The following is a 15,456-nucleotide window of genomic DNA, read 5'->3' as shown; positions in this document are numbered from 1 at the left end:
CTGAGGTCGCCAGTTCGCCATCTTGTCTGCAGACGGCTGTCTGTCGAGGGCTTTAATTGTGAAGGCGGTCAGCGGAAGTTCATCCCTAGTGTCGCTCACTGAGTAGCACTAACTGTTTTAGGTGTTAGTGTCTGCAGCTCGAAGAAGGAGAAAGCTGAAACGGCGACGATATGAATCGGTTTACTAACTTTGCATGTCCTCGTGTAACGGGGCGGCTCGTTTAGCTCGTGAAGGATTGCTGTTTCGGACCGTTTTGGCGGAGGGACCGTCCGTAAATGAACGCCTCGTTTGTAGCCGTCGGACAAAGAGCTTTTCTTCTCTCTACCATTGTTACCGAGCCGAGCGCCTGTTTTCTGACCGGTTCGGAGCTGGTTCGGACTGTAAAAGTAAGCGAACTACTTTTAAACAGGGAACAACTTGGGTTTTACTACTGTTTGATTCATTCACATATAACAATTATATCTGTGGAGGCTAATTTGATATAATAGCGTTAATAACGTTAAGCTAGCTCTAACTTGTTAAAAAAGTTAGCACTTCAACAGATTTATTATCAATATGATTTTACATTTAAATTCCACAATTCCACCTGAAACTAAGAAACTGGGAAAACCTTTATTTTCATGAGCGTGTTTGGATTTAATTGACTTCTTAACTCCTAATTAGTTAACACGTTTTTCAAAGGTGGCTATATAACGTTAACTCGGCAGTTATAAACGAACTTTGGTTGTAGTATTACCAGATAGCTAGTTACTTAGCTGTTTCTCTTTTTAAGACGATAGCCTAATATTAAACAGATGGGCTGAACACACGGGTCCATACACGAGACAAAAACACCGTGTAGCCATAATACGATGCTCGAGTGGAGAGACTCCTAAGCCAGACTGCATTCTGAAATCTGGCAATTCAAGGTTTTGTTCCTTATCGCAGCAAGACGATACGTAATAACACACGACTGAAGGCAGATTGTGATATAGTAGGAGTCACTTCTTAAAACGGCTCAAAGTATAAGTCCAAACCACTATGTGTACAACCAGTGACTGTAGAAGTCCTATACAGTACACCTATACACCATCAATGTGTACAACTAAGTGCAAGAAAATGCTAAATTAAACAATTAGAGAAATAGGAAAGCAAGTCTGCTTTAATGTGTTGTGTATAATTACTGACAATGGGCAACTGTGATGTTTCAATGATTTGAGCATGGTGTTCTTTGTGTATTTGAACAGCAGCTGTTGGGGGCCGGGGGCCAGGTTCCAGGTCCACGTGGCCCGTGCTTGTTGAGTATGCCATGCTGCTTGTGTTGACAGGTGAGGGGCGGCCTGTGCTCCAGTCATGACCTCTGGGAATGGGAACACTGACAGCAGCCAGCACAATGGAGATAGCAAACCAGCCCAAGCCCTAGTCAAGTCTCACATCCTCACACATCTGATAGAAGGCTTCGTTATCCAGGAGGGTGCTGAGCCTTTCCCCGTGAGTACTGAAGCTCAGCATCTGTCTGCAGTCCAGAAGGCCCTGGTAGAGAAGTTTAGGCATAATTTTGCCTTAATCTTCAGCTGAGCTTTGTGTAACTGGATCTGTGGCACTGCAATTATTTGAGAGAATGAGAGATGCAAGAGAGCAAAAAGTCCACTTAAGTAGGAGTGAAATATTAGAATCACATCACCACTACTGCTGTGTACAGTGAAATGATGTCCGCATACGTGTTATCTCCTATGGTGTGTTGATACAGTAGTTTGTTGTTCTTTTCTCTCTCCTCTATCCACTCACCCCATCTGGCCACCCCAACTGAGCCTGGTTCTGCTGGAGGTTTCTTCCATTAAAGGGAGTTTTCCCCCTCCACTGTCACCAAAATGAACTTGTTTCAAATGTGCAGCTTTCATATAGTTTGTCAAGCGCTATATGAAATAGAGGGCTGTATATCTCCACCATGGCAATGAGTCCCAGTCTGTGGAAGAACCAGGGCATGTTTGTATTTTGTGTTCCAATAGTGTTCTGTGATCATTTTGATAAGTTTTACAAGTTTATGTTTTCTGTCTGCAGGTTGAACGTCCGTCTTTCTCAATTGAAAGCCTACGGAGACACGCAGCAGAGTCAAAGATGGATGGCCTTTCAAAGGGTAACATTGTTTAGATTCAAATTATGGTGGAGCTGATCTTTCTTATGTTATATAAGTAAGATGCTAAATTAAAAACTTGTGTGGGACCACATACCCAAACACTGCATGTAGACCTGATTGACAGATACTTACAAATGTTACAGGCAGCCCCAACCTGCTGTTAGATAATTTGATAGGAGCTTAGCTAAGAGTTTCCTCTGTGTTTCTGAGCTTATGGAGGGGCACTGAGGACGCTGCTTTCAGGCTCAGCTCCCTCTTTACCATCACTGCGTCACAGTGCTGTAGGAGAACTGTGATAGGCTGACGGTGTGGATACTGTGTGCCCCACCCCTCACAGATGTGTTCACTGTGGTATCTGTATGTTCCCTCAGAGTTGAAGGCCCAGCAGGAGCCAATGCTGACCTGTGAGTTGTGTGGCAGAGTGGATTTCGCCTACATCTTTAAAAGGTCCAAGAGGTTCTGCTCTACAGTGTGTGCCAAACGGTAAGACAAGGCAGACTTTACTGTTTGGTCTCATGGTCTGATGGAAATGAGGGATTTTTGAACGTTTGAAGCTCTGTGTGTGCGTGTGTGCATGCGTCTACACAGTGAAACTGCTTTGGCTCTGATGGAGACCTGTACATAATTTACAAACAGAAAAAATAAAAAAATTACCCAGCTATGTTTCATTGTCAGACTGTGCTCTTTAAGATTGCATGTACTTTATTAACTTTCTTTGTAGCTACAATGTGGGATGTACGAAGAGAATGGGTCTCTTCCCAAACCGCAAAACCACCCTGGAGAACATGAAGAAACAGAAAGCACTGAATGGAAACCAGAAAAACTCGAATTTAGAGTCTAAAAAGAAGGTGAGACAGCAGTCAGCATTTTACTTTTGTTATGAAAGGATTTCTTACCTTGGTATGTGCAGGATAAATGACTTACAGTTGTCATGTCTGAGGCAGATATCACAAAGGTCAGATTTTTCTTCTTGGTCCAGTCGTTGTATTAAACCACCCTGGCTGTGTCAGACTGCGCCCTCTGTGCAGAAACCTGCTGCAGCTGCTCTATCCACTGGTCACTCGGTACACCCCGTGCAGGGAGAGTCCAGCCAATGTTCAGACCTGTCTGGCTACAAAAGACCTCTGTCGCCCTTGTCGCCGACCCAGCGGGTGCCTGCGGTGCGAGACTCCGAGCTGCCCCTGCTGCCCCACTGCTTCCCACCCAGTGACCCCAGCCAGTGGAACATACAGGACGTGTACGAGTTCATCTCCTCTTTGCCAGGTGGGTGCTGCCTCAGCTGTCACTGGGTTACAATCACCAATGAATATCTCAACTCAATTTGTAGATTCATGTTAAAAAGGCTGAGCTTTCCCAAAACAGAGGTACATTGTAATTTTAACCCAAATAGGGGAAACAGTGCATTGGTTAGGGACTATTTGTATTTGGAATAAAAATCATTAAATTAAAAGAATCTCAAAGAGGCGATGATGATGATGATGATTGCAGGGTGAATAGAATATATTCATTTGTTTAGTTTATAATTTGTATTTTTATTTTAGTTAAATTCAATATCACAAACTCATTCAGATTAAAACACATAGCTGGTGATTCTAGGTGTGTGTGTGTTACTGAGTCCAAATCCCATCCAGAGACCGACTGCAACAATGAATGTGGTGTACTCAGCGTAATGTGTGTGAATCCACAGCCTTGTTTAGCTTATTGGTCTGTGCCATTGACCCCCACTGTTGTCCAAAAACTATTAAACACAGCAAATATTTAAAAAATCATCGAATGCCACAACATGAGTCACTGGTTTGTTCCATTTTCACACAAATCTGTTCATATCAGTCTGTTTCTTGCATGAGGCTGCTTTGGCTCTTTTCCACTGCATGGTACCAGCTTCACTAGTCTTGGTCCTACTCAACTCTTTCTGGGTTTTCCATCAAGCACAACTTGTGGATGTTACTGGTACCTGGAGCTTAGTGAACTGAGGTGATACCAAAAGGTAATGTGACACCTCTGCAGGCTCATGGTTTGTCAGCGTAACTGTGTCATCACTAAGTGACACAGGACATATTGAATAAACCTTTTCTTGTGCAGATACAATCGACTCATCGTCTGAACTCTGGGGTGTCATATCCCAAACTCTACTGTTTTCTTCAGCAGCCTTTTGCTCTGCTGCCGTCAGCCTCCTTCGGCTCCTCGCAGTGACAAACAGCCACACAGAGGATCAAAAGCAGCATCACTTCGTTGTACTAATGTGTTCAGGATAATGCTGTGGCAGTTTCACCTGGTGTTGCTATGAAATCTACTACACTGACAGGATACTGATCTGTAGTACTTGGTACCAGAACCGAGTAGAGTCTGAAGTCGAGCTGAACTGGGACCATGCAGTGGGAAGAGACACACTGGTGTCCTGATGCCTCTCCCAGCCCAGTTCTAGTCCTGTGGTTCTTCAAATATTTTTTTTCTTCAGTTCTTTCAGTGGTAAGGAATATTTTTGTTTAAAACAAAGAAAGAAGGAATGCTGTCAGAACTTTTTCCCTGGAAAAGTGATCCATGCTGGGATTATACTACCCTATGCATTATTATAATTCCAAACATGTAAAGAACATTTTGGGACAAGTGGGTGGAGTTAGTCATGTTGGTTACTGTCATGAGGCGTCATGAGCTGTGGTGTAAGCTCAATGTTGCTGGTTTGTGGCTGCAGGGTGTCTGGAGATTGCTGAGGAGTTTCGTTCTCAGGAGATCGACGGACAGGCCCTGCTGCTGCTGAAAGAGGATCACCTCATGGGAACCATGAATATCAAACTTGGCCCTGCGCTTAAGATCTTTGCCCAGATTAACATGCTCAAAGACTCGTAGCCCAGCCCTCACAACACACACACTGCTCCGAAAGGTAGCTCCGGACAAACAGGATGTGTTCTAGATCACATCCAGATGGACCGACGGTGAGTTGAGTTCAGGTATGGGGCCAGGACAGTTTGTTGTGCCTGCTGAACACCAGGACATCAGCTGAGACTGTTCCGTTTTTACATCACTGCTTCAGGAATACGTCGCCCCATACTTTGCCGATAACGGTGTATTAGGTAGACTGTAAGAACAGTGTTTCACTGAGAGCCTATTTTTGTGTTATAATAATGTGTCATTGTACCATTGGTTATTGCAAAAAAGGTTTACTGTTAGTATTTGATTTATTCTGGTGTGTTTTTTTTAAAGACCGTTACTGTGAAGTTTTCAGATCTGTTGTTGTTTCAGTCCAACATTTCAGAAAAAATATGGGGCTCTGTGCATCCTAGAGCTTCACTTAGTCCTGATTCAGGGCCTCATGCTGTGCATCAAAGTCCATCACTTTGTCTCCTTTAACTTTGGACATTTCAGTCACTGAGCAGCCCTCAAACACCATTACAAGTCAGCACAGATACTAAAGAAAAGAGAAGGAAAGCAGCATTTTGCTTTGAGAAATGTGTTCAATCAGCCGTTTGATCAGTCTGGAAGCTGAAGTTTGTCACATCTCATAGTACAAGAGCACAAACTGAAGCCTCCACGACGATCAACCAGCTGAGTGAACAGCTCTGAAACAGTATTTATGAGGAGCTCTGTGACTGAACTGTCACAGCAGATGGCGACACAGGACCATGATGAGCAGTCCCAGATCAGGGCTGAGATTCATTGAATCTACAATGTGTTTGTCACAAAACTGGAAGCAGAGAGAAGCTCTTAGACAAACTCCATCTGCAACAAGAACATCGTGTGCTCTGTGTAAACAAAACTATTTTGAAGGAAGGAAGGAAGACTAACTTGATGAAATAAGTCTACTGAGCACAGAGATGGAGGAAGATGGTAACAAAACTCAGGCTTAATTCCACAAACACCACAAATGATGAGAAAACATCTTAAACTGGTCTAGACTGGTCTTATCCTTTGACTGACCAGTTGACCTGCAGACACTTATTATTTGAACTGGGTTTTTGACGTATTGAGTACAAACACTGTATCAGCATAGCTGTTTTCTGCTGAATCTCTGTCACAGTGCTTTTGAAACAGGTCTGGATAATCACCATGTAGACATATAAAATGTAATGTGCTCTACTGTAACTGCTAATTCAACTTTTCATTCATATCTGAACTATTTGTGGGGATGTTTTCTGCACAGTATTTGCTTAGGCAACTTGTATTTTCTCCTACACATTTCTGGCAAATTGATACTGGATTTATTGTCTTTTTTTTTCATGTAACAAAGCCATTTAAATGCACACTGTATTGGAAAAAGTGGCTGAGAATTAATACAGACATGAGTTTTCTTATGTTCCGCAGTGGTCAGTGTGTGCACAAAGGAAATGACTGTTGTGTCTCTGCTTACACACATGCAAAAGTATAATTCAGGCTTGACGAATTGTAAAGTGAGAATACTGTGGGTAGTATGTTTTTGTCGTTTGTTTTACCAAAGTAGAGTGAATGTCACAACTGTCACTAGAAGTTTGATAGAGCTGACGTTCCCTCCTGTGAGAACTACAGATGCCACAAAATATCTAAAAAAAACAAAAGTGTTTTCCAGAGTATAATTATATTTTTGAAGAAAAAAAAAAAAAGAAATCTGAAGGTTGATTCATTCAGGTCATAAAAACGGAGCCACCCGTTCACTATAGATATTGTCATACAACTGAGTTGTTCTGTTCCAAAATGTCAAACATCTGTTTGTTGGCTCTTATTTTGGAATAAAAGCGATTTCCTTCAGGTGAAAAGCATCTGTGTCATGGGAGTGACAGCTGGTTATTGTGGTTAGTGATAGACACTGTTTTTGTTACTGACCTCCAAGTTATTGAACTTTTTTTTTTTTTTTTTGGTTGAAAACCACATTTTCACCTCAAAAATAAAACCATTAGATAAATAAATGATTCCCTGTTGTCACTTTGAGACTGTTTAGTTGGAATAGTTCATCAGACCCTGTTGCAGGTGGACACGTGAAACTTTACACATTGAAGTTCTGTTTGGTAAAACATCTGTGACAAAAGAATCTTAATGCAAAAACCAATCTATTGGTTCTGAATGAAAAGAGAACAACTGGTTTTTACATCATTACATCGGGTCACTCACTGTTTAAACTGTTTATTACAATGATTTCATTTGTGTATGACTATTCACAGTGACTTGTCTGAACTTTTGTGGTTAGCACAGATATTTTGTGTTGCATATGTTCATATCTTATTTCCTGATAGTTATACGCAATCATTATAATTAGGATCCTGTGATTGACGTTAAAAGACAAAATAAAAGCAGGCGTTTAGCAACACGTTCACTTCCTGTCTAGCAAGTAAACCTTCAAAATAAAGCAGATTTTGCAAGCTTCACTATGATTATGCGGTTGATTTCCCTAACCCATAAAACTATGGGGATCCATGTGTTCAGAGATTAATCAAGGTCAGTGCTGTTTTATTTATTTGACATAGCAAATATGAATAAGATAGTCAGTTTAGAGAAGCATGTTTTCAGGCGTTATTTTCAAAACCTAAATAAACATTTGTTTAAATTTTGTGCACAACCTTAAAAATATGTCCTCAAATTAAAATCGGCTCCAGTTCTTCTGGTTCCTCTCATATCCCTGGTGTCTGCTGAAAGGTGACTACATTTTACAGCCAAAAAAGTCCAAATGAGCAGCAGAGAAACTGAACCGAGGTCACAGAGACACAAACCTGGTCCAGATGGAAGTTTAGTTGTTTTTGTTAAAATACAGAGAAACGTTTTCACACGTCTTCTGAAAAGCTTTCCCATTAACTCAAACTTTTATTTTGAAGTGTGCGAGCAGACGTTGGGGAGACGCTGCTGTGGACTTTGCTGACCCCCTGAGGTCCAGACACGGGGCGTCTCTGCAGTCCAGTCCCGCCCGTGCGACGCGTGTGTCCAGTGCGGCCACCGCAGCGAACTGACCGCAGCTCGGGTCTCATGTCATCGCTGGACTTGATGAAAAAAGAGTGTTTCGCATCTGGGACCTTGTCCTCGGCTTCTCTCAAAAGAAGGTTCATCAAGAAGAGGAGGGTCGCTCCGTGGCCGCAGCAGGATGCGGACAGCGACTGTCAGCTGTGCAGGTGAGCAAACTCCCTGAATTATTATTTAATTCTGTTTGTTGAGTCCAGATCTTCACACCAGTCATTAAAAACACAATACATACCCAAGGACAACAGCACCTGGACACTCTGATCCTTTACTGTTACTGCAGTAAATGATCAGAGTACTTCTTCCAGGAGTCTTTTCTACCTCTTTTTATTTATTTGTGTCTCTTTGCAGTTTTTCTGCATGTATTTTTCTTGTTTTGTGGCTTTTTGCAAGTTAACAGTTCTCTGGTCTCGGGGGGGGGGGGGGGGGCCCCTGACTCTTTGGGCCCCCTCAGTAGGCCCTTCTTCCTCCTTTAGTCACTGACCAGCTGTTTTCCTGTGTTGCAGGTGTTCCATATTTTCTCTCTCTGGCAGTAATCGCACTGTTCGTCGGATTCTGACAGCCTGCCTCCTCTCTTTACTGGCCCTGCTTGGCTCTGTATCAGTCGACCTCAGCTCCAACTTCGAGCTGCTGCACGCCACAGAGGCCGTCTACGATGAGCTGACCTCATGCAGAGCGACGGCCATCCAGCAGCTCGTCACCAGGCTTCAGAAGATGAGACGGGAGACATCTGCCAGAGTGACGCACAACCAGACGTTGGAGACAGGTTTTTCAGATGCTGTACTTCCTGCGTTCACTCGTCTCTGTGGGGAAGCGACGGCTCGGAGTCGCAGCCACGGGCTCCCATGTCATGCTGAGCTTGCTGGATTTTGCCAAGAGATGATGAGGAGCATTCAAAGATTCCTAAATTCTTCCCTGGATGTAAATGACACAAATGAAAACGTTACTTCTGTTTTTTCCTTAGTCATTGGAAGACTTCTTGACAGCTGGGGCACAGTGGAAGACATGGTAGTCAAAGTCAAAGAGAATTTGAACTGGAGTGTCGTGCTGTCTGCAAGGCTTCTGATTACATTCATTGAGCTCAACCACCAGCTGCTGGACATCCCCCACGTGGCTGCTCGCTCCGTCTTCCAGTACAGGTGGACGTATGTAGCAAATTACCTGGGCTTTGCCAGGGTCATGACGGAACAGCTGAATGACTGCTGGCTGGAGAACATAGACCTCAAGTTAAACATGAGTCTGCATGTGACAGACACCAGCCTGTGGCAGATCTCTGGGGCAGACACAGTCTCTCTCTCTGGGTCTCACAGTGGGATTCAAGCTCTGACAAACACTCAGCGCTGCTTGATGGATCGAGCTGTGCCGGCCCTCAGGCTGGCAACTCGATCTGTGTCTTCAGGCCTCAGTATGAGGATCTGCCTGCTGGCCATGGCCTGCCTCATCTACCCTGTGGTGATGGTCTCATTCAAGCAGATGACAGAGTGGATACAGAACTATGCCCAGAGCCTGAAGGAGAAGACCGAGGACCTGAAGCATCAGAGGCAGCTGGCTGAGGATCTGCTGCACCAGATGCTGCCCAAGTCGGTCGCCAAGCAGCTCCGCCAGAACAAACACGTGGAGGCTGAGAGCTACGAGAAGGTCAGTCCACACAATCTAATAGACATCAACCATTTACAAAAACCTGTTTTCAAATACATTTTAGAAGAAAAATCAATTATGGAGTTTAAGAATCTTTCATGGTGCATCTTTATTTTCTAGTTTTGATTAGTCCACATCCTTGTGCCAGGCTCCCTCACATCTGCTGGTGAGGGAGATCTGCCACAGGACAGGCTGGTTTGCAGCTCGTGAGGTGAAAAGTTCTATATCTATATATACAGCAGCTTGGAAATTTAAGACTTTAACACTTCAGGCAACAGAACTCTTTTAGGTTAATGACGTATCAGCCAAAATAATAGTGAAAGAGGGAAATCCTCTGGACTTGAGAAGCAGATGTTGAATCTCTGGATTCTCTCTGAGCAGGGTCAGGTAGGCGGGTAGGAGGTCACTGTTGTTTGGATTGAAGGTGGAACACCAGTTTTCTGCTGCTCATTTGGATATTTTGCTTTAGAGAAAATTTAGAGAAAACCTTCATTTTGAGTTCTCACAAACCCTAAAGGAGGGAGCCAACACCGTCAAAGATTAATGAGACGAGAAAGTTTCCCTCCACGCTCCTCCTCATTCACTTTTACTGTTTAACCAAACAAATTCACAGCTTCTGATATTGGCAGGTTGGTGGGGTGCTGCTGCGAGGGGCTTACCTCTGCAAGATCTGCAAACACACTGAATGAATGTGTGTGTTTGCTGCCTTTGTTGCTATTGTTGATATAATTACCTATAATTGCCCTGCTCCATATTCATCAGGAGATAAAACAAGTTATGGAGGTGAAAATTGCGTCTGGCTTATTGAAGAGGGTTGAAGCAGCTGTACCAAAAGCACTCTGCACAGAGGGGGGGGGGGGCTCTTACTGAATAGAACTAGGAGCTCATTTTTAAACTGATTCGGTGCTCTGCAGAATTCTGCAAAGAGCATTTAAGACCTTCTTTTTGTTCCAAAATAGCCTTAACTAAAAGATGACTTACAGAGCCCAGAATGAGGCTGTTTGGAAAACCAGCACCTCTTACTGGCTGACGGCAGGAAACCAGAGGTGCTGATAGACTTGACTAAACTGTCACATAGCTCTCATTCACTAAAGTAACACCAGTCAGATGGTAAAGAAAGGGAGACGGCTGGGACTGTATGTGGTGAGAAATAATACGTTTAAGATACATGTATTGGTACATCCTTAATTTTTAAACATTAAATCATATCCTCACTGTCTCTGGGTCAGATTGAACAGTTTTATGCCCAACTGACTGACTGACATTGTTTTGGGTGACTTGTTATAATTATTTAATTATTATTAAAATATATTTCAGTCTTTTCCACCTATGAACAAAGAGGCTTTTCCCAAAGAAGGGCCCCTAAGGGACTGTTAATGTCTGTTAATGTGCACGTTCACCCAGTGTTGTCCAGTAAACAATTATTTTCCCACACTGACTTCACCGAGTCGCTTCTCCGCCTTTTATCATAGGTGACCATTTTTTTCTCCGACATCGTGGGCTTCACCTCCATCTCTGCGTCCTGCGCTCCTCTCCAAGTGGTGGAGATGCTCAACAACCTCTACATGTGTTTTGACACACGCATCGACTCCTATGACGTCTACAAGGTAACGATGAAAATGTTCACACCTGCCACAGTGCAGGTCCAAACACTCATCTTTTCTTTAACATTTTGAAAATTACAGAATTAATAAAGTTTTTTTTTTGCGATAACCTCACTGTGATGACTGCAATGAGGTCCCAAACTGAGATGTATAAAACACTAAAAATGCCACCGGAGACTGAATGCGATCAAACATTCAACCCAGGTGGAGACGATTGGGGATGCATACATGGTGGTGAGTGGTCTGCCTGAGAGGAACGGGGACCGACATGCCGATGAGATCGCCAAGATGGCGCTGGACCTGGTCGCAGCCGTCAGACAGGTCTCCATCCCTCACATGCCCAACCACAGGCTGCAGCTCCGAGCCGGCATCCACACAGGTGAGAGCTCACTGTGACATGCAGCAGGTCAGGTGTGGTGGTTAATAACAAAAACTGCATCAATCGCAGTGATAAGTAATGACAACAGCTCAGCAGATGAAGAACGGGCCTCTCTAGCAAATCATTTTGTTGGTCTCAGCACATCATCTTCACTACCCCTACTCGTGGACACTGTTACAGCTAACAATACATACACATTACACACATTACACATGGGCCTCTTGATTTCCAATCAGTCCCATTTCAAAGAACTTTGCTGAATACCTGCAACAATAAAGACATTCCCATCAGTCCTGGCTTTTCTTTCATTGATTCACTGCTAATAAATGTTAGCATGCTAACTTGCTAAAGTGTGATCACAGTGATAAATATTACTAAACTTGGTCACTGTGGCATTCATTTGAATATCTTTGACTGGTAAGGCTTCAAAAATAACACATTTGTCAGTATGTTGCATTTCCTGCAGCCCTGTTGCATTGTGGGATATGGGCTTCAGTGGTTGCAGTGTCTTGCGGCAGCACAGCTCTTTGTCTCGGTGCTCTGTAGGTCCATGTGTGGCGGGAATAGTGGGGTACAAGATGCCAAGATACTGCCTGTTTGGAGATACTGTCAACACGGCGTCGAGGATGGAGTCCACCAGCCTGCGTATGCACACACACACACACACACACACACACACACACACAATAAAAACAAACACCCACACACACAATGAACACACACATCTCTGCAGGTGGAAGATTATTAAATACATTTACTCAAGTACTATACTTAGATTTTGAGGTAATTGTACTTGAGTGTTTTCATTTGTATGCTACTTTTTTCCTACTTCATGACATTGCAGTGGAAAATATGCTTTTCCTGCACTATATTTATCTCACACCTATAATTACTTTTCCAAGTAAGCCGCTACATAAAATGGCCTGTAACTACTTGGGATCTCTTATGTTTCCAACACCTCAGAGTTGTCAGCAGCTTCACTAAAGAGACAAAACGTAAGAGTTTATTCAGCCTTAATGCTCTCACACTGCCTCACATTTGACTAAGCTGTAAGTGAAGTAGCACAAACCAGCTGTATCTGGATCAGCCACAAAACTGATGCTGATAACTTTTCATATTGTAAAAGTCACAGAGAGACCCTGTAGTTTTGCTTTTTTATTCTACTTGAGTTGAAAACAGTGACAGTGCTATGATCCATACTCATGCTCACTTATTCCTGTTGTGTATCAGCTCAGAGAATCCACACCAGTTCAGAGACCTACCTGGCTCTGATCAAAGACAACGCCTATGAGCTGCAGCTCCGTGGAGAGATCGAAGTTAAGGTAAAAGATCCCGGCCGGGCTGAGAACATAATTTTTTCTCATTGTGATATTAAGGAAACAAATTTATTTTTTTGATTTAAAAGTTACTGTGAATTTAAAATCATATTCAGTCATATTTTTAATTTCATATCCAAGATCTTTATTAAAGGGTCAGTTTGCCAAGTTTTAAGATAAGGTAAGGTAAGTTAAAGTGAGTTAAAATCAAATAAGGAAAGGTAAGGTACGTTAAAATAAGATAGATCAAGGTAAGTAAAGCAAAATGCGATAAAGTCCTCCCTCGTGTCTTACCTGACAGGGTAAAGGCAGAATGAACACATACTGGCTGATTGGCCATAAGAACTACAGTGTGCAAAATGACAGTCTGGTTTGCCACTGGAATCCCAACATGGCCAGAAAGAAGAAGACAGTGGCAGGCAGTGAGGTCTCTGTGGGCACTGTGAGTTGAACCGGTTCAGTTCATCATTAAGAAGACACGTTTGTCCCTGTCTTGCAGCTGTTACCCTCCATATTTTAAAATTCTCATTTAAATTTTCATATATTTTTGGTTGTTTGCTTGTACAAAGTGCTTTTTTTTTTTTTTTTTCCAGTCAGTTTGCTGCATGCACCTGTGTGTGTGTTGCATTATGGACACATCCTCTGAATATGGGTCATGTTTTATTTTAGATATTAATGTAATTATGTTCATTTACATGTCCATGTATTTCTGTACATTCTTTTTCAAATTTATGTATGAATGTCTTGTGTTCTACACACTACACTGTTACAGTTATTATGCTGTGTTTATGTCATGTGTTGCTGTAATTTAGTATGTGAAGTGTATTTGATTGTTTAAAGACATATTTTGTTTTATTTATATATTAAAACTGTGTTATTTCATTTCAGGGAATCACTGTGCAGTTAGGCCACTTGTATGTATTGTATGTTAGGGCAATAATACTAACTACATTTATGAAATAGTAAGAAATGTAATTTACTTTTTTACCTCATGTTTGTACCTCTGTGCCAGTCATCAGTGACAGTGCAGAGCCTCAGTGACAACGCCACCACCCCAGTATCACTTCCCACCTCAGCGCTGAACCACACATCACCGCGGCCTCAGACAGATGCTCCTGGCCTGAGCGTGGCGGCTCAGCTGGAGCCGTACGGCGGCAGCTACGGCACCCTGGGCTCCATGATTGGGGGGCTGCAGGGGGGAGATGAGAGCCCTCTGCCCAGCCAGCGGAGGAGCAGCAGAGGGCACAAACCTGAGCTGCTGCCTGGCTCCAACCACCACATTTAACCATCTCCACACTTCAGTTACTCTCAGTAAAACTACAGCGGGAGAAAGACAGAAATTAGCTTTTAGCAAATAGTGCATTCATGTAATTGTACTGGATAATGTAAGTTGTTGTCTCATCTCACTGTGAAGTGTTAGAGGTGTTTGGAATGTGAAACATTTGCTTTTGGAAATCCTTAATAAAATAGTTTGTTTTCAAAATGAACGAGTCACCTGATGTTAAAATTAATCTTAGAGTTTTCATTTTTGTGGTAATAGTGTTTTTGCTCAGTGTATATTGTGTCTGTCTGTGTTCTGTTTTCATTGTGTCACACCTGAAGGACTATGCCTGAAATGTGAAGTATAAATAAAGTTTACTTCCTTCCTTGTGTTACTGATTTTTTTAAAACTGTGACTTCTGATGCATGTTAAGCAGCTGTAGTTATTTGTGAAAACGCTGTGGTGGAGCGAAGGGGTTTTCTGGTGACCCTAAATCTGAAGCTCCATTCAGCTTTATGACTTTCAGAGCTGCAGTTACCAAAAAGCTCCTGCTGCTAAATGAATTCTACATACTGATGTGAAATGTGCTATTCTCTACACATAAATAGAGGTTGTTGAGCAGAGGACTGCAGGATGCAGAGACAGAAGAGAAGCCCACGATGTCTGAGCAAGAGATGGTCACCTACAATAAATAGAAGTGAAAAAATATTGGTTGTATTAGACAAACATGCACCCAGCTGAAAGTTTAATTAGCTAAAACTACATTTAATACAACAGGCATGTTTGTCTGCTTAGGGACTGCAGCTGTAAACTAGCTCTGCTGCTTCATTCTTGGACTTCACTACACATCAGAGCCAAACCTTGTGCTCTGATGATTCCTTTTCAGAATCAGATGAATCAAACAAAATACAGTCAAACTTTCCAGTCAAACGTTATTGATCCCTGGTGGAAAATTCCCAAACTACCCAGCAGTATGGAAAGTATAGTTAGAAGTATATAAGGTAGTTAACATTAGCTCCACCTTTACCAGCTGCAACATTAAAGTGATGAACACAATAATTGCATCACTAATTAGAATCCAATAATATCAGATACATTCATGTGAGATGGGCCATTCTGCACAATGACTACTTTTACTTTGGATACTTCAAGTACATTTGGAATGTCGACTTTTATTTAGAGGAGGGTAGTTTTACACAGGTTTTTTTTGCAGGTACTGTAGTAAA

At 42.6% G+C, this 15,456-nt stretch overlaps 2 protein-coding genes across 6 annotated transcripts; both read left to right on the top strand.

The window, feature by feature from the left end:
- The first annotated feature begins 98 nt into the window (after positions 1-98).
- LOC113145445 (polyhomeotic-like protein 2) lies at positions 99-6,996 on the top strand. 5 transcript variants are annotated; one of them, XR_003297242.1, is made up of 7 exons: positions 99-386; positions 1,227-1,470; positions 2,041-2,116; positions 2,488-2,599; positions 2,838-2,964; positions 3,127-4,103; positions 4,199-4,796. XR_003297242.1 is itself a non-coding variant. In XM_026332181.1 (7 exons), exons 2-7 carry the CDS (start codon positions 1,333-1,335, stop codon positions 4,961-4,963), a joined length of 861 nt encoding a protein of 286 aa, XP_026187966.1. In that variant the 5' UTR covers positions 99-386; positions 1,227-1,332; the 3' UTR covers positions 4,964-6,996. The 5 variants fall into 5 exon arrangements, 4 of the variants coding, with proteins under 4 accessions (XP_026187966.1, XP_026187965.1, XP_026187964.1 ...); XM_026332181.1 differs by lacking the exon at positions 4,199-4,796 and adding an exon at positions 4,809-6,996 and having other exon boundaries at positions 3,127-3,379; XM_026332180.1 differs by having other exon boundaries at positions 1,308-1,470; positions 3,127-4,796.
- A 1,045-nt stretch (positions 6,997-8,041) lies between these two features.
- Positions 8,042-14,315, top strand: LOC113145200 (uncharacterized). Its single transcript, XM_026331638.1, has 8 exons — positions 8,042-8,184; positions 8,539-9,670; positions 11,143-11,277; positions 11,479-11,653; positions 12,200-12,298; positions 12,884-12,975; positions 13,271-13,411; positions 13,982-14,315. The coding sequence occupies exons 1-8, from the start codon at positions 8,042-8,044 to the stop codon at positions 14,252-14,254; spliced, it is 2,190 nt and encodes a 729-aa protein (XP_026187423.1). The 3' UTR covers positions 14,255-14,315.
- Positions 14,316-15,456: the final 1,141 nt, after the last annotated feature.

The sequence above is a fragment of the Mastacembelus armatus genome, chromosome 7 (genome assembly GCF_900324485.2).
Source record: "Mastacembelus armatus chromosome 7, fMasArm1.2, whole genome shotgun sequence".
NCBI classification, from domain to species: Eukaryota; Metazoa; Chordata; class Actinopteri; order Synbranchiformes; family Mastacembelidae; genus Mastacembelus; species Mastacembelus armatus.
Note: the sequence above shows the minus strand (reverse complement) of the source record. Positions and strands in the feature narration are given on the sequence as shown.